At 40.6% G+C, this 20,102-nt stretch overlaps 1 protein-coding gene across 1 annotated transcript in view; it reads right to left on the bottom strand.

Annotated features, from left to right (window-relative positions):
- Positions 1 to 20,102, bottom strand: part of RAD51B (RAD51 paralog B) — an 817,688-nt gene that overhangs the window by 44,769 nt on the left and 752,817 nt on the right. Inside the window, 1 exon segment of the mRNA XM_036736712.1 lies at positions 17,839 to 17,917. Coding sequence (XP_036592607.1) covers positions 17,839 to 17,917 — 79 coding nt within the window.

The raw sequence follows: 20,102 nt of genomic DNA, 5'->3' as shown, positions 1-20,102 counted from the left end.
AATTATGTAATTGGGTAGAGTGATGGATCAATTGATTCATTAGTTGAATTAAGGAATCCAGGTCTTCTGTGTTTGGGGTGAGGTAGACCCTTCACTCCCACACTCAAGATCAAACAGAAAGTTGCTTCAAAAGACAACAACAACAACAAAAAAATGAGACGCGGCAATTCCCAACTCTATAAAAATTTCTGTCCCTTTGTTTTCAGGACTCTTTTGAATTCTTGGATTTAGTAGCTAGCAAAATATCAATATTAATGGACTCTGCACCATCTTCTCCAACATATACTCTCCATGCAATCTGGAGATATCCTTACCCTGCCCAAGCCAGCCTTAGCCTTGTATCACCAAACGCAAACTGGTGGGGCCCAAAGTATGAATTGGTTCAATGACTTCAGCAAACTGTGTGTGCAGCATGTCATTAGGTACCGGGAACACAAAAATAAATCAATCATTGCTCTCAGGGATGTTACCTGGATCTATTTCAATGAAGACAGAGAAGGTCTTGACCAAAATCAATATCCCTACCACATACCAACTAATTCTTCTCCTGAAAAGTAGAAATGATTTTACTCTGCCCTTGACAACCAATTTGGTTTTTGTTGTCTAAAACTTTTAATCATTTCTGTTATTAACCCTAAACCAACAAAGAGCCTTCCTCTAAATCAACCCATTTTCCCTAACTCTTTTAAAGTTTCCTTCATTTTCTATCTCTTTACTTTCCTTCGTCAGACAAACATTTTCTCCCATGAGCCCCACAGGAACTGGGAGAGCCCAGTCCCTGGTCTCCTGCAACATCAGCAGAAGAGGCATGCTGGTTCCAATTATGGAATCTTTATTCTTGGCCGTAACACAACAGGCCAAAAGATCCCAGCTGGATTCTCTGATCCTAGGTGGGGTGTTGGCGGTGCTGGCAGGGACCATGAACAGTGTTGGACTTGCTAATGACCATGAGTGCACTAGATCAGAAGAGAGTAGAGAGAGAACACATATGGAGGCCCTTCCCTTCAGGTTGCTTGGGTGGGCCTGAGAAATATTTTTCAACAAAACACCTGTTCTTTCCTACTAGTGACAGGCCCTGCATCCTTCATTTCAGTTTCCTTATATCCTTGGTTAGCTAAACTTTCATGTTTTCTCTACGCCATGGATGCTGAGGTTTTCACCTCAAGCTCCAGAGAGTAAAGAAATTAAGTGGCTCCTTTTTCCAGTTCTGTTTCACAAAAGCATCAAGGTCTCCTGCTGGTGCTCTGGGGAGGTTGGACCCCCTTCTTAGAAGCTAAACTGCTGGAGGTTTGGGGCAATGTGTTTGCCCTCCTTTTTCTCCAAAGTTTCCAAAGTCCCACCATGAGAGACAGAAAAGCCGAGGCAACACCAAGTAGTGGCTTAGGGCAACAAAGGACATGCAAACAGGATGGCATTACTATGTTAATGGCCTCTTGTGAGCAACCTCCTGAAGATGCTGAGAGGATTCATGTATTTTTTTTAATGGAGAACAGTTCCGCTTTCTATTTTACAGCTACAATTGCATAGAAGGGCTCCTTAAAGTGTTTCAAATGGTAGCCCGTGAAATCCCTCACTGATCGCACCGCCTCTCCTGCCGTTTTATTATCTTTCCCAACTCTGTGGAACAAAGACTCCGAGTCGGGTTTAAGGCCTCCAGTGGCTGGGGCCGCTCTCAGCCTCCTAATCCCTGGGAGCCTGCAATGAGAATGGCCTGTGGAGATGATGAATCAAATGTTTGCTTCACCTTTTATTCCCTTCCCCTTCTCCTGGAAGCTTTTCAGGTACCGTTTCATGGAGTGTTTTGATTAAGGCCTCCTGGCTCGCAGGCTTGGGGTGTAACTCCTCAGCTCTAGGATGAAAGGGATTGCAGGCTTATTCCCACACTCTGTTATTCCCCTGGATGGGCTGATCTGTCTTTCCCTATGATCCAGGCTGCCTCTGGCCACAAAGACTGAAGTGGAGAAATCACAGGCAAAAGGGAAATTGCTTTTTTTTCCAACTGGCAACCTGGATACTAAATTTTACTATTAATCAATCAGCACGTATTTATTAAGGACTTTTTATGTGCCAGGTACTATACTGGGCACTGGGTATGGGACTGAACCTATGATTATGTGTATGGAGCTCTAAGTGAAGAACTTCTTTGACCAATTCAGATGATGAGCTTCTTGGCAAATTGGTCTTACAGGGCTGCTTGGGCCACTGAAAGACTGAGTGACTTGGCCACAGCTAGTACATATTAGAAGGGAACTTGAACCCAGGTTTTCTTGATTTTAAGGATGGCTCTCTATTCACTACACCATGCTACCCCAGAGAAGCTTGTGAAACATGGGGGATACATAGACAAAAAGGAAACAACCCAGCCTTCAAGGAAATTATCTGCTATGGATCAAATAAGAGGAACTCAGACAAATAAAGTTTTAAAACATATGAAGTCAACTAAAAGTTGGAAAGATAAGGAAAGGCCTCACATAGAAGGTCCCACTTGAGTTTTGAAGGGATTCTAGGGATGCTAACAAAGAGTAGGCCAGAGTGGTTGGATCACAGAATATGTAAAGGGGAGTAAGGCTCTGTGTAATAAGCCTGAGAAGGCAGTTTGGAGACCCATTGTGAAGGCCTTTAAGGACTGGTGTTTTTCAAAGCAAGGGAGAGACATGGTGACCAGTGTCAGAGGAGAAAAGGGAGCATGTTTGAGAGATGTTGCAAAGGTGACATTGACAGACCTTGGCAACAGATTAGACTTAGGGAAGGGAGGAAGGAGAGATAGTGAGAAGTCCAGAATGACACTGAGGTTGCCAGGGACTTGGGAGGACGGTGTTGCCCTCTACAACCACGAGATCCTATTTGTAAAGCGTTTAGCACAGTGTCTGACATATTGTTGTAGTTGGGGTTTAGTTGTTTTCTGTGGTCTGATTCTTTGTGACCCTATTCGGGGTTTTCTCAGCAGAGATATTAGAGTGGTTTGCCATTTCCTTCTTCAGCTCATTTTCTAAATTTGGAAACTGAGGCAAACAGGGTGAAGTGATTTGCCCAGAGTCATACAGCTAGTGTCTGAGTCTTCCTGACTCTCGGTCTGACATTCTATCCACTGAGCCACCTGGCTGTCCCACCTGGCATATAGTAGGTGCTTTGTAAATACATATTCCCTTTTCTTTCCCTTCTTTTATCTCATTTGATCCTTACAACCACCCTAGAAGGCATATGCTATTATTATCATCTCCATTTTACAGTTGAGGAAACTAAGGCAGAGGTTAAGCAATGTACCCAGGGCCACACTGCAAGGATCTGAGGCTGGATTTGAAGTCAGGTGACTTCATGCTCAGGCTGTATTCACTGTGCCACCTCGCTGCCTTTGATGAGCTGCTGACTTTTACAAAGATAGAGGAGGTAGAGAGAGGGGAGCAAATGACAGACCTTTGAGGAACACTTACAATTAGGGGGCAGGGCATCCCAGACTTTATATCTACTCTGAGGCAACATGGTTGTTACGAGGAATTTGAAATGGGGCTAAAGGTAGGTCCAGACAAGAAGTTCCCCACTATTGCTATACTGGTAAATTTCCATTATCTCTACCCAAGGGATCAGGGGTTTCTCTTCTTTGTACCCCCAGAATTGAGGCCTTTCTCTTTTATTGTTCTATAATACCTTTCTTCTGGCTGCCTTGAGTATCTTCAATCAGCTGGCTAAGGTGCCAAAAAAAATATTTTTTAAGCTCAGTAAAATGTAAAAACATGATAGAAGGAACTATTTCTTTTTGTTTTGGTATCCCTAATACCTAGGACAGTGACTGGCATATAGTAGGTGCCTAATAAATGCTTATTGTTTAATTATTTCAGTGCAAGAGATCACATTGATAATATCATGGAACTGTCTTAGTACTGCCTGGAGACCTCAGGATACAAACTGGTATGGGAGACATAAATTAGAAAGACAGAGCACTGAGTTTTAAATTTGGAAGGACCTTCAGAAGAACATCTAATCCACTTTCCTTCTTTTGAAGAGAGGCCTAGTGACTTCACCAAGGTTCCACAGCAAGTTAGGCTAAGAACAAGAATGAAAATGTATCTCATCTCTCCTTTCCCTATAGTAGATAACCCAGTTGTTCTAAGTAAAAATAAATCACTTTTTACTTACCTTAAGCCTTGAGATCAATCCAGGTAGGAGGAGGAGTGGTTTGGGCAAGGTACCTGTGGACTTCTAGTCTTAGGAAAACAATTCCAAGATAAGGCAAAGCCCTTGAGCAGAATGAAAGGCACACTTCTGATAGTTATGTTAGTCATTTCCTCCCAGATGACTTTGCTTCCCTGGCAAACTTTAGAGATGGAGGTGTGGGAGAGAGGGAGACATCGTGGTAACAAATGGTTTGGAGAGCTACAAAGCAAGGCTCTGAAGCTATAGGCAGGTCCCAATCTACTGAGGTCTATCCAATCTATCCGGGATCCTCTAAAAGAATCCCGGAGTTGGAAGGGACCTCAGAGATCAGAGAGGATTAAGAATCCCCTCAATGATATCCCTAAACCAGATAACCCAACTGTTATCTGGTAAGTATAAGTAGTTATCTTATACTTAAGAAAGCACTTATCTGTTCTTCCTCTGAAACTCTCTAGTGAATGCATCCCATCCCACTTTTGGATAGCTCAAATTGTTAGGAAGCTTCTACTTTCATTTAGCCAAAATCTGCCTCTCTGCCACTTCTATTACCATTGTTCCTAGTTCATCCTCTAAAACCAAGGAAAAAATGCTAAAACCTCTTCCACATGCCAACCCTTCAAATTCTTCAAGACAGCTATCATCTCCCCCCACTTCTCCAGGTTAAATATTGCCAATGCTTGTATGGCATAATTTTAAGATCCCTAATAATCCCAGCTTGGAACTGTTTTCCTAAGACAAGATTTTCAGAACTGAATAAAATACTCCTGATATGTTCTGACCATAGCAAAGTAGAGTTGTGTAACCATGTATTCATATTTCCCCAGTAGGAAACCCCAGAGGGTTTGAAACCTAACCCAGTCTGTGAATCATGGGAATTGTAGTCATTGAACAGTGTTGTTTCCTCCCTATTATTCAAGAGAAAATTTCTCTCATGAGTCTGTTGCACAGACACACAGGTGGCAAAGTGGTGGAGTCTAAAATTAGGTCAGAGTTGGAGTAGAGTGAGTAAGACTTTAGTGATGGTGATTGGAGAAAGAGAGTAGCACCCTTTTTTGCAGTGTAAGCTCAGAGTCTCGAGTTTGAGCATTATGACCTTGATCCCTGCAGCCAAGACCTCTGTTCTTTAGAAAAACAATCCTGATAGGGGTGGCTGAAATGAATTGGAGCTGCTAGCTATTGTTAATCCTTTGAGATCAGTAAAATGAGAGAGAAAATTTAACTCCCTCTACCCCTCTCCCTTTTTTGGTGGCAGGCAATTGTTATGTGATCTCTTCGTTTCTTTAAATTGTTTCCAAGTCCTGATTTAAGATCTTTAATCTTTCATATAAGTCAATGATTAATTATAGCTTCTTCATTATTTAAGTCTTTTTATTGTGAATGAGGGGACTGCATGGGGCATGTCAGTGAAGGATCTGTAGTAAAAGGATAAAGGAATACAGAGGATAAAGCTATTCTGTCTAAGAAATGTGGGAAACTAATTCTTGAATCTAAATGTAAGAGTTTACATTTATCCCTGTTAAATTTTGACATTTCTGCCTCCTTTTAAAAATCAGTTCAAGTGTTTCTGTCTGCAACCCCACTAGAACTCTCTTGATAAGCTCTCTGATTACTGAGGAACCAAGGTAAGTTCTGCCTGGTATCCTCAGGTCTTACCACTTAGTTCAATCTAGAACAGTGATACTGTCCTAGGCAGAGTCATAACCAGGGTGGGGTGACTGGGACTCTGCCTCAGAAACAAATACATAGTTTAAGAATATTACATATTGCTATATGTTATTTTTACAACACCTTCAATTCCAGATATTTCCCTCTACCCTTCCTTAACTAATGAGCCTCCCTTATAACAAATAATAAATAAAAAGAATAAAAGTAATTTGGCAAATCCAACTAGCAATTTGATAGTAAATATGATATTCCACATGCATAGTTTCCCTCCTCTGCAAAGAAAGGATGGAGGAGCATTTTATAAACTCTTTTCCAGGGCCAAGCTTGGTCATGATAATTACAGTGTTCACTCTATTTTTTGCTTTTTCCATTTACAACGTAATAGACATTGTAATGCATATTGTTTTCCTGGTTCTGCTTACTTCAGTTCTTAGAAGTCTGTAAGAAAACCAAAATAGAGAGTCTTGAAAGCATTTAATCTCCTTCAGCATCTGCAGAAACAGTAGCAAAAATAATTACTTAATACGGGAAGCTCACAGATGGCACACTCTCTTCTCCCTGTTTGTTGTCCTCCACCTCCCACCCCCACCATTCCCTCTCCTCCATAGAACATCAAGAAAGTTTCTCTCAGGCCTACCTCTCTCCCTCCAATGTCCCAGAGACTTTCCCAACTGTCAATAGTCAATAGCTTTCTGGGCCTCAAAGTGTCCTAGGGTCTCTGCCCACAGGGTCCCCCTTTCCCAAATGAATTTGTCTTCAAACTTTGATGTGAGGGCACATTTTGTATTGCTAGCCCTGGACATCAGCATTGCTGGCAAGGGCTTTGATCATGGTCTCTCTCTCTTGATCACAAAGTCCCTGGTTAGTTACTTTTAGATGCCTCATCTTCTCTCTTATTCTTTAAATTAGAATATTCTAATTATCATTCACTACAGCCTTTCAATCTGTTTTATTTCACCTTAAATGATCCCCTTTTAGGTTTCTTCCTCACTCTGTACTTCATCCCCTATGATGCCTGTTAATTAACATGCCTTTGGGCCTTACTTCCTTCTCCCTTACCTTCAAATTATAAATAAATTTCTAAAGACATTTTCACATTTGAAAAGAAGTTTCCCCCCATATATAGAGAAGCAAAGAGTTATAAACACAAGCCATAATATAAGTTAAGCTCATAAATCTAGAACTGGAAGGCACCTAAGAAACTATCTAGTTCAATCCCCTAATTTTATAGAAAGGAAATTAGAGCCAAGTGAACTTAGTGCCTTGTGCAACAGCACACAGGTTTTAAGTGTCAGGCAGGATTTGAACTCAGGTCCTCTGACTCCAGGGCCAGTCTTCTTTCCATTGTACCATACCAACCTATTTAGGGGAATTGTATGTGGTGAGGGTTTGCCATGTTGTCTAACCCTTTGATGTTACTGCTACTTGCTTAAATAATACATTAGGTAGGCAGACAGAACAACGAGGTAGGTCCTTTTATTAAGAGGAATTGTTCTGTGAAATTTGGATTCAGTCAAAGGGCCTCACCTGAGGACCTTGAGGGCCACATGTGGCCTTGAGGCCTCAGGTTCCCCACCCCTGCGCTAAGATGTATATTTAGCATGAATCCAGATCATAGGTAGCAAGTTTGCATAGTGGATAGAGTGTCAGAGTTAGGAGACAGGAAGACCAAATCCTACTTCAGGCACTTGCCAGCTGTGTAAACCTGGGTATATCACTCAATCTCTTTCAGCCTCAGTTTCTTCATCTGTAAAAACAGGGATAATAATGGCACCTACCTCCCAGGGCTGTTGTAGAATCAGATGAGATAGTGTCTGTAAAGCATTTTGCAAACCTTGAAATACTATAAGTACATTAGCTATTATTATGATTAATGATAATGACTATTATCAACAATATCATTAATATAACTTAATAAATTCTTTAGAAATAATAAATCAATGTTTATAAGTAATAAATTAATTATTTATTATTAATATTAATGATAGCTGATGTACATATAGTACTTTAATTACATGGTGGTCATTGTATTTTTTATTCTTTCCATTTACAGTGTAATAGATTGATGAAGGGAAGAAAGAGGATAAGAAGGAGGAGGAGGAGGAGCTATCCAGGCAGAATCTGCCTTCTTCCCATGATGGACTCTATTCGCAGCCCCTAAGAACCTTTGATTCTTTCCCATTTGTTATTTAATTGAAGCCTAACCTTTCCCCAAAGTCTCAAAAGCTAGGCTGTGCACTAAAAAAATAAAAGTTCAACTTTCTGATTGCATGCCCTTGGAGAATATGTAACAAAGGATCTTTGGTTTGCTTTTGTTAATCTGTCCTTAGACTCTCCTATTCTCTGTCAGAAAACAATATTTGCAGTTATAAAGGAAATATTTACCAATGATCTGATCTTAAACACCAAGAGTCAAAGGCTAAAAGAGCAAAGAGCAACAGTGACTTTGCCCAAATTTTCCTGCACCCAGGAGTCCCTACCAAAATAAATAATTGTTCCCAGATTCTATGATGGAGGAAAAACATTTCCAAAAGGGAAGGAATGGGAAGATGATGACCTCTGCTTCTGTCAGGATAGAAAATCCTTCCCAAACAACCCCATGGAATGTGTTAGACTTTTACATTGCAAAATGTTTCCATTGGAATACAGCTCAAACAGTCTAACTAGCTCACAAAACCAATGAACCTACTAAACCTCTTTGCTTCAGTTTAGACTGGTGATTTCACTGGCGTAGGGAACTCTGGGAAAGGAAATTCTCTCTGCCAGTGCCCATCTACAACTTAGAGAAAACTGCCCGAGAGTACTGAGAGACATTAAGAGACTTGCCTGGAGTCATTCAGTCAGTGTGGGGCAGAGGCAAGACTTAATTTAAACCTGAGTCTTCTGATTCTGAGCCTGGATCTCTATCCACTGTGCCACCCGGCCTCTACTGAAACTCACAGGAGAAAATCTCCCCTATCAAAGACCTGTGACTCATGCTCTGGAGCTTAATGAGAATATCATCCTTTGTAGTCCAGGACAGATATAATGATTAGATTTAGCTAGCACTTATGTGCCAGGTGCTGTACTAAGTGCTTTACAAGTTTTATTTGACTTGATCTTCACAACAATCCTGGGAACTACTGCTTTTTACAGATGGGGAAACTAAGGCCAAATAGAGGTTAAGTGACTTGTCCAGGGTCACACAGATACTATATGTCTGAGACTGGATTTGAACTCAGGTCTTCCTGACTCTAGGCCTGGCATTCTACCCCCTGGGCCACCTAACTGCCCAGATGTATATCTTCTGCATCTTTATAGGTGAGCCTGCCATTCAGTCTGAGATACATTTTCATCCTAGATACCTCAATGGGAGGCCTTGTGCAAGCTGACAAATGGCCCCATATATCTGAATATTGTTCACAACGTCAAAGATCCCCGTTCCTCCCTTTTTAACTTAAACAATCTCCTAGTCAGACATTGTAGCCTTTCTTAACCGGAGGTGTTTCAAGTGATACTGGCCCCCCACCTAGACTGCTGCCTCTTCGGCTGCAAGGTCCGGGAGCAGGCTGAGGAATGTTTTAATCTCGAACGGAACAGACATTTCTCAGGGCTCTGAGTTCATGTCACAAGACCCAGGCTTGAAGAGGTCTGAAACTCCACCATGAATGCCACTAATGCAATGGTCCAAAATGAATGGGAACAACCATCACACGAAATGAGACATAGGGTAACCAGGGTAGATAACCAGCTACTCTTAAATACCGATGCTTCAAAGATTCATACGCCTGTGAAGAATGAGGGAAATATGAATAATATGGATGTCTGAATTATTCTCACTGCCAATTCCAAAAGCAAAGTGAACCTGAGATTTTAACTCGAGGAAGGTCTTACTAGACCTTATAGAATGACATAAATGTTAGTTATTATGATGATGAGAGATAGCTAAGTGGCACAGTCGATAGAGCGCTGGGACTGGAGTCAAGAAGACTCATCTTCCTGAGGTGACTAGCTGTGTGACTCTGGGCAAGTCACTTAACGCTGTTTGCCTCAGTTTCCTCATTCACAAAATGAGCTGGAGAAGGAAATGGCAAACCATCTTTGCCAAGAAAACGCCAAATGAGGTTGCATGACTGAAAAACAAATGAACAACAAGGCATCATAGAGACTTAGTAGAATAAAACTTGGGAGTTTTGTAATAGGAGGGCAAACCTTGTTCAAAAGAAAGATTTCCTTGTGGGAATATTACAAACATTCCAGCCAGATGAAGGATATGAATAATGAAATCACTGGCAAGACAGATTGATGATGAATGACTTCAGCATTCCAGACATTTGTTGGCCTCTGTCCACCAAAAAGCAGAGCCTCTGATGAATTCTTGTATTTCTTAAAAGGTAGAGGAAGATTTTAACCAGCAAGATGGTGGGTTAGCTGCTTTCTACAAGTCTCTTCAACTACGCAACCTCAGAAGAAAGAAATCATGAGGCAAATGTAGTGTAATGTAGAGCCAAGTCCACAAGATAAAAGCAGTGCTCCTCCCATGACCCGCGGCCAAGATCTGGTTGAAAGGTAGGCCAAACTGACACTACCCAAACACTCCTCTGCTCATATTGGACAGGAGGTAGCACACTGATTCTGCTGGGCCACGTGAAGGAAGAGGAGAGAAGAAGGCATCAGGTGCTAAAAATCTGCTGGACAGTCAGTTACACAAGGCCCGAAAGAAGGAAGAAAGTAAAGGAGCTGGAGTGAGCACTGTTCCCCCAAGTGTTCCAGAGAGGATAAGGCTCTCCACACCTGCAACAAGCCTGCCTTTTAAAGAGAAAAGGCCTCAATAAAAGCCCAGTATGCAAACATATGCCAACAGAGAGAATCCTAGGCACAGGAGGAAGAATGAGTAAAAACTTAAAAGAGAAACCAAAGTACAATTAGCTAATATTATAATGTGGAGGAAAGTAAAAGACAGATTCTTGTGGGCTTCCCAGATATCACAGGGCAGCAACAAAATACTTCAGAAAGTTCAAAAGAGAAATAAAATCCATGAAGTAATCAGGAACAAAACAAGTCAGAAATGAAAGCTCTCAGTGCATAAAATAGAGCTCTTAACATAAAATATAAAAGCGTAATGAGCAGAATAGAAGACATTGAATCCATAATGGAAAACCTCTCTAAAGACATAGAAGCTGTAGTGTAGGAAAATTTAACAGAACAAATATAACATTAAAAGGATTCATGAATTTTATATAAATCCAAGCAAATGATCTAATGAGAAAATTCTCTAGAACTTCTGATTACAGACAACTAGTATCTAGTATCTAGTATCTAGTACAGACAACTAAGTATCAACTGAAAGAATCCACAAAGGGAAAAAAAAAAGCCTGCATTTTAAACTGTAACAATTTCAATAGGAAAAAACAAATTCTGGAAGCACTGATAAGAAAGATCTGCTATTATGAAAGCAAGGCAATTAGAATATCATAGGATTATTCAATAGTTACACAAAATCAGAGAAGGGAATTGATAATTGATAATATATTCCAAAGAAACAATGGAGCTAAAGCTGTCACTCAAAATTACATATCCTTTCAAAACTGAGCCTAGTTATTAATATAAAAAAGATAAACATTCAACAAAAAAAAAAACCCCAGGCAATTGAGACAATAAGAAAACAGAGCTGAGTAGACAATTTGACTTGCAAACGTACACTTAGACAAAAGACTACAAAACAAATATAATTATCAAAAAGAGACCAAATACAAAAATCAATTAGGCTTGTTTATGGGCTATAGTTTAAAAAAAAAGTTTAATTTTGAGATAAAAGAATAAAGAAAGTCCAAAGGATACAAAGGACCTAAGGGCTTAAGGTTTCAGTGGAACTTAAACACTTAAGAGAATCAAAGGAGCTCAAGTGACCCTCACCAGCTTATTCCCCTAACCCTCCCACAGGTAAGCAAACTACTGTCTTTTGTGGGAGGGAACAGCAGAAGAGAAGGTTGTACAAATAGGGAGAGATAGGACAGTGATGCACTCCTACCTACCAAGTCCATGATTGAGTTAGTGGACAGATTATTAAAGTCTTAGAAAGATGGGTTGTGGAAGAGGTGGATGGAGGTGGCAGAAGGTGTTATTGCACAGCATTCCCAAGGGGGAGGAGGAATGACTCTGTGGTGGGTGAAGGACTGAGGGTGACTTCAGTCTAAGGGAAACAGGAGGAAGAATGAATAAAAACTTCAAAGAGAAACTGAAGTACAATTAGCAAATATTATAACGTGGAGGAAAGCAAAAGAGACTCCTACAGGGAAGTTTGTGCATGGGGAGCCTGCTTTTTCTGAGAGAGTTTTGTTCCTCAGTGGGCAGCATTATGCCCAAAAGAAAGGATGTGTGAGTTCCTAGGGTCAGCTAGCACTCAGAGTGATTTGGGTTAGAATGTAGAGTCAGAGGTGATGAAGCATGGTCTTTAGGATGGACCATGATCATAGTGAGGGCAGGTGGAAAGCTGGACCATGAGATTTAGGGTAAAAGGTAACATGTACCACCCAACTGCTTCTGTCTGACATTACTTCCTTCATCAATTGATATTTCTAAGAGGGAGGCACAGAAGAATAAAGAGAGGTAGCAAAAACTCTACAATGGCAGTATCATAGAAACTGAACAGAAGAGGGACCTCAAACTGGGTCAGAAACTCCAACCCCATAGGAAACAAAAGAATAAGGAAGGACGATAATGAGTATAGCCTGGGAAGCAGGAAACAAAATCTCTGGAAGAGAAAGAATGGAGAGAACAAAGCAAAGGAATGTTTCTTAGAAAAAGGCACAGAAAAAGAAAGTTACTAAAAATAAAAGGTTGCAGGGGAGGGAATGAGGGAAGACTGTAAACTACTCGCTGAACATGATACTTCTACAAAAATAGACCATGTTCTAAGACACAGAGAAATTAAAAGTAAATGTTTAACAAAAGCAGAAATTCTAACTATATACAGACTATGATGTAATGAAAAATTAATATAGAGAATGTACGCAAGCAAAATATACACCACACTTGTTATGAGTGGGTTAAAGAACAAATCATGAAAGCAATTTAAAAACTATATGATAGAGAATGGTGATGAGCCTGTATATCAAAAAATTTGAGATTTAACTAAAACAATCCTCAGAGGAAAAAATTTTATCTCTGGGAACTTATGTTAATAAAATAATAATGAGTTGATAGTTTTAAGAATTAGAAAATCAAAAGGCACAGGAAGCAATGAGTGGAAACAATTAATTTTGTCTTTGCGCAGGCTGTCCCCAAAGTATTAGTGTAGTGTTAGGCTATTAAAGCTCAAACCTAAGCTGTTGGCACACCCTGTACATAATGGGCACTTAATAAATGCTTGTTGAATGGAACTGAATTGAACTGTAATCTCTAGACCTGATGCTGATTGATGAAATGGAAACAATGGGAACCTTGGAAGATGACCATGTCATTTAAGGGTTGATGATAGTTAAGGAAGGGAATGCTGGCTAACGAGGACCCACTCTTTACAACAGGCAGAATATCCCCTGCATGATCTCTGATGTAGAGTCTTGGTAAGCCTGTTATCTCAGCATGTATAATGGACTGGCCCTTCTCCCACAAGCAGGCATAGGTATCATTTTTCCCATCATATCCCCTCGTATTTCCTATCAGCTTACTGCATGGTTGCAAAAAGCCAAAACTAAGGGTTCATACAAAAAAATTCAGGGCTCTAATCACTTGCTTTCTTCCCTAGGAGCTTTTGAGTGAGTAAGAAGAGTGAGGCAAGAGCTTTGGCTACCTTGTCTTCTCATCCAATCACCACGTGTTCCTGACCACACTTCTCTGATTATGTGTTTCTTCTTTCTTGATCTTAGGGGAAATTGTATCCTGAGATCAGAGCATCCAAGCAAACAATGAGATAGGCAGGCCCATCTAGGATAGCCTCCAAGGAGACTAGGAGATTTGTCAAAGCTATCTAAAGTCCTTCAAACAACAGGCATTGGTGGAAGCATTAGATAAGTCTGGTGTGGAGACACAGTACAGCATTATTGAGAAGCAACCTGCTTGACTCAGCCTGGATGGGTGAGGGAGAGATTGATTCATTCATGAGCTATACCAGACTTAGAAGTGAACTTGGTACAGGATTCACAAAGGGAGAGAAGGACTTCCAAGGCCAGAAATTGTTGTACCTCACCCCTGAGTTGGGATGGGAAATGTTTTATAGTGACCTAGGGACCAAGTGGGTATATAGAAGGGAGATTTTATACATCAGTCTTTTTGATACTTTCTCAGTTAATATTCCTTTGTAAGAGCTAGATTATGTTAATTAGTTAATTGATATTAAGGCGATATTAACTGGCTTACAGCATACTGATGGGGCTCTATCCCCTCCAACCCCTCAGGGTTATGACTAGAACTCTGAAGAAGCAGCAGTAATTACTTTCTAAGGACTCAGTTCATTGACGTAGAAGTTCAGAAAACAGTGCCCAAAAGGATGCTACAACTATAAAAAAGCAGATTTCAAAAAGTTCATTGAAAAGATAGACTTGATTCACTGGCCAGAAGTTCTGAAAGGGAAGATGACTCAAAAAGAATGAGGAAAAAAAATCTGATGACAAAATTACAAATGATCCTACTAAGAATAAAAAGAAGAGGTAAATAAAAGTTCCATATAAAAAATATAAATCATAGGATGGAAGTTTTCGAGCTGAGAGAGACCTCAGAGGTTATCTAATGCAACTCCTTTATTTTACAAATGAGGAAACTGAGGCTCAGATAGGTTAATTAGCTTGCCTATGATCATAGAGCCAGTAAGTGCCTGAGGCAGGATTTGAACCCAGGTGTTCTGACTCCAAGTCCAGCACTTCAGCCTACTGTGCTGCCTCTCTGATCAAATGAGATCATATGTATATATGGATATATATATAGTGCTTTGCAAATCATAAAGGCACTACAAAACACCATTGCATTATCATTATCATTGCTGTTGTTGTTAGCGTTCACAGGGAGCAATCTGATAAAATCAAATTTTAAAATGATATGTACAAAAAATAGAAGCAGGAATAGTTAACCAAGGACAAATATTGTGAGGGCAAAGAATTGGGTCCAGAAGCTTAAAGTTCAGAATGTGGTGCGGCTTGTGAAAAAATGTTAAAGAGAACCAAAAGGGATTTTAAAGCTTTGTCCAGCACCGGACAAAGGGACACAGTCACTATAGCACTTGGTTTTACTTAACTGTATTTCTCTGTTACATTCAGAGGACTCTATTCCAGGGTGAATGAATAAATGAAAAAGCATTTATTAAGCATTTACTGTGTGCTAGGCCCAGACAAAAACAAATGTATAAGACAGTCCTTGCCCTCAAGGGACTTACCTTCTAATGGGGGGGGGGGGAAGAAGGGGGCAAGGAGACAACATATACAGGGCAATGGTGGCCAGGGAAGAGTTTTACCCTGAGAGGTGTCTGGGAGAGCACAAAGATGGTGAGTGGAACAACAGAATGGTTGACTGACATGGCCTTTACAGAAGATCAATAGGTATATTGTACAGATACACGCACAAATATATTTAAGTCAAGAAAAAGGACAAGAAAAAGATAAGCTCCACTATGAGGGACTGATGTTGCAATGTTAAGAGAGGGTGCAGGAAGGCAAGCATATTTCCTTCTTTTCCACTCCTCCCCCTCAAAAAATCTTTAGATTGAAAAGTAGAATAAAAAAAAGTTAAGAGAGGACTGAAGCCCGAGAGAAGTGGGCGCATAGTAAAGAGCACGTAATTGCTCTAAATGAGTTCCAGTCACTTGGCTATTTCAATCAAAGATATCATTTTGGACCACCAGCTTGCACAGCTGCCATGGTGCTAGTAGAGGTTAGCAAGCCTGTATCAATGTTGTTAGGAATCTTCCAAAGAATGAGGATTCACATACAGAAATTACATATTAGGGAATCGAGCCAAAACCAAAGGAGCAAGATTCCCAAAGGAACAGAGCCAGGAGAGGCAAGAGAATGAGTTTGAAACATAAGTCATGGGAATTGGAGATCCAGGTAGAAAGGAAGAATACTATGTCAACAAAGCTGGGTAAAGGTAAACAGAACAGAACTGATTAATAAGCCAGTGCAGGGAAATGTAGATAGGTGTATGGAAAGTCAAAGGTGAACTAAAGATTAATAGGGATCCATAGAAGTCAGTGCTCCTTGATAGTTGCCTGAGCCCATCAACTTCCTTAGATCCTTAATGGATCAGCCAATCTAGGACTTGACATGAGCTTGGACAAATTTCATTCCAGGGTACTCAAAGAAGTTGCAGGAAATTCCAAGAATTGAAAACCAGGTCATGTAGATCAAATGAAGGAACTAGGCACGTTTATAGCCTGGAGAAGAAAAGACTTTGATGGGACATGATTATTGCTACCAAATATTTGACAGACTGTGTTGTTTCCATAACAATACTTACCTTCCTCCAGGTTGCTTTAGTAAGAGCTACTTTGGACTCCTGACTAAATTTTGTAGTCATCTTCCAATTTTTCCTTCTCGTTTTACTCCTCCTTTTGTCTGCCTAAACACACTTTTTTTTGTCTGTTGGAAATTGTCAACTCTTTCTTTTTGGAATATACGTTCTTTTGTTTATTTCCAATTATTGCTTCTGATCCTAGGTAGTAGATTCTGCTCCCTGAGGTCTCCCACACAAACTGAAAGATGACACTTTGGTAAATACTAATACAAGTAAGACTGCCAATGTGATGCTAAATTAAAATCTGGCTCCAGTCACTGAACTTGTTTGCCTCAGTTTCTTCTAAAATGAGGATAATAATAGCACCTATCTCCTAGGTGCTATATCAATGTTAGCTATTATTATTATTATTAATTCAATGAACATTTATTACATGCACTGGACATACAGTATATTCAACACGAAAATGAAATGAAAATATTCATGAAAATGAAATGTTCATTTCATTCAAAAATAAAATTAAATAGTCTTTAACCCCAAATAGTATTATTCCCTTGGAGTGACCTAATATGTTCATAGATAAGTAAATACAAGAGATTTTGATAAGCAAGAGAGTTAACAGGCACAGGTGTGGGGATTGGCAGCAAGGAAGATTTCTTGTGGTACCTGAGCTGAGCCTTGGAGGAAGATAAGGACTCTGGGAGGCAGAGATGAGGAGAAAAGGAAAGGATTATGCATTTATTCATGAGGGGAGTATATTACTGGCACAATGGACAGAGTAGGGATAATAATGTATTGCCCTGCAGCCATCTTCCAGGGGAGCAACCCCTTTGGAGAAAGAGCCCATCATCCCCTCTACCTCCAACACCAGCTGCCAACCAACTGACTCCAATGTGCAGGTAAGCCCAAGAAGCCTGAGGACAGTCAATCCTTCCCCCCAACCACCATCTCTGCCTCCCACCTCCCTGAAGTAATCATCCAGGAAAGCAATGCTAGGGAGAAGAACCCTGACAGCTGTCTCTGTAGTTGGTATAAATTCTACTTCCTTGGAAGTCACAGCTATAGAAGACCTACAAAAGACAGTTCTCACCACCAAGTCTTTGGCAACATCAAATGGTTCAACATCAGAAAAAATAAGGTTTTATTAATGGAATTGATGCATCTAGAGAAGATGCTTTACCATCTACTTTGCCGCTACACTTTTAAGGAACACTGGGCCTTTCCATGAGACATCCTGTACGTATTGTCTCCCCAGTCAGAGTGTGAGCTTCCTGAAAGATGGGAATATCTTGCTTTTCTATTTGCATCCCTAGCACTTTGCACATACCAAGCCCTTAATAAATGCTAATTCATTCATTTACTCCATGTTACCAAGTAAGTTTGTTCTGAGCAGAGAGTAGAGGGTATGAAGTACGGGCTCCTCTTTAATAAATGTGCCTGGATGAGTCACCTGTCCCCTTATCCTTATTTTGGCGACAGAATTCCTAATGTTCTGAAATACCTTCTGAAAAGACCACAGTGGCAAATGAAACACTAGTACTCTTCATTCATTAATTCTCTGAAATGATCTCTCTTTTTTTGTTGTTGGAATGGTCTTACCTTGAAGAATTAGTCCCGCTTCCTTGATGGTATGATTGAACACGGAGAATGGAGCCAGTAGTGACTTGGCAATGACAATCTACACACAAACACATTTGTCCAGAGTTAGTTAAAGGAATGTCTCACATCTGGGTTTCTCAGATCAATGCTTTATCCAAAGACTTAAGAGCACTATTGAGACATAGAAAGTAATGACTGTTATTGTTTTTTAAACAAATATACCAGAACTTTTACCAGCAAACCAGGGGTTGAACCCAGACCCAGACTGGGGCTGGCCAGACCCCTCTGCTAAATAGGGAGATCGTAATCCATGATATTATTTCACTTCTATCTATCGGAGGAATAGCTATAGCAAGCAGGTCAGATGCCAAGGCCTACATCTGGCCCAGTGACCTCTAAAACACTCCTGGGAGACCAAGCTTTACTCTTCATCTACCATTCACTATGACCCAGGAAGTTAAAAGCCATTTCGATGGCCAAAGGCTGCCTCCTTAACTTTGAGTAAAGTGGCTAGATTCTTTCTCAAAAACCAGACTTTAAACCCAATTCACTCTGGAGCTCAAAGATTGGACAATAGGTCCCTGGACTCCTAGCACAGAGTGAATGTAAATACCAAATAGTAACTCTTTCCAGGAACCCTGAGGGTCTTCCCCTCCCAGTTTGATTTTGTTTTTTGAGTTTTGATTAAAGGGGCCATCCCTTGATTAACTTCTTAAAGAGGTCTATTCACTGAATGGGCATTACTGCACTCAAAGTGAGAACCTCAAAAGACCTTAGCCTAAAAGGGTCAGGGTCTCCCAATGCATCCCGGGACATCTTCAGTCGTCCTGGTGAATATCTGGCCCCTGGACCCAGATGGCTCTGGAGGAGAAAGTGAGGCTGGTGACTTTGCACAGCCTCCCTCACTCAGATCAAAGTCGACTGCAAGTCATGTCATCATTTCCCTGAGGTCATGGTCCTCTTCGAGACAAACACAACTATGACCCCAATGACTTTTCCTAGTTCTCTCCCTATCCCTGTAATGGGGTGCAGTGGATATGGTGCTGGCTCTGAAGTCAGGAAGACTATCTTCTGGAGTTCAAATCTAGCTTCAGACACTTACTAGATGTGTGACCCAGGCAGTCACTTAACATCATTTATTTCGGTTTCCTCATCTATAAAATGAGCTGGAGAAGGAAATGGTGAAACACTCCAGCATCTCTGCCCAGAAAACCCCAAATGGGGCCATGAAAAATTGGACACAACTGAAAAAAAACAACTGAATGACAACAATAATCCCTGTAATAATCAATTATCAGCTATATAAGAAAAAACTATCAAATGAAACTATCAAACTACTATCTTCTGCTGTCTTATCCCTAGCTTCCTCACCTTAGTTCTACCTTACCACGTCCCACTCCAACCCTGCCCACCCTTTTCACTCTGCCATCTGGAATTCCTATATTATAATGAACACAATTCCCTTCATTCTGGACCTCTTTCTCTCACACTACTTTCATGTCCTAGCTCTCCCTGAGAAGTGACTCTCCCCAACCACTCTATATCCCCAACTATCCTCTCCATCACTGGATACGCATGATCTCATTCCTCACCAACATACTGATCCTAGATAGGGAACTGAAATACTCTTTGCTACCCAATAAGACTTCAAATCTCTCCCTTCACCTCTATCACTTAACAACTCTTCCTTCTTTGATGTTCACTCACTTTAAAATTTTCACCTACTCCAAACCATGGTGTACTACAGGGCTGTTCAACCTTAGGTTTTTATTGAAACAACAGACAATATATTTTGATTGACCATTTTAGTGAGAGCTCTGCAGTAGCTCGGCTTCATTTACTAAAGCATTTATGTAAATTTCTATGCTTGTAGGATGGCCACATAAACCCTACTCCTGGCCACATGCGGCCCTCAGGCCACATTTTGGACAGCCCTGGTGTACTATAACATCTTCCAAGTCATTTTTCCTCTTTTTTCAAGTTCAATACTTGGTTCATTGACTTCCTCTGCTCCCCAACTCCCACCCCTTTACTAAAGGACTTCAACACACATACATTGATGTTCTCTCTAACTCCCTTACCTCCCAGTTCCTCAGCCTCCTTAAATTTCATTCTACCTCAGTCACACATAGAGATAGCCACACCCTAGATCTCCCCATTATGACAAGTGTTAAACTTCCTTAATTAGGAACTCTAACTTTCCTCTGTCTCAAGGCTTCTTAAACTGTGGGTTGTGACCCCACATGGGGCCACATAGCTGAATG

The sequence above is a fragment of the Trichosurus vulpecula genome, chromosome 8 (assembly GCF_011100635.1).
Source record: "Trichosurus vulpecula isolate mTriVul1 chromosome 8, mTriVul1.pri, whole genome shotgun sequence".
Taxonomy (NCBI): Eukaryota; Metazoa; Chordata; class Mammalia; order Diprotodontia; family Phalangeridae; genus Trichosurus; species Trichosurus vulpecula.
Note: the sequence above shows the minus strand (reverse complement) of the source record. Positions and strands in the feature narration are given on the sequence as shown.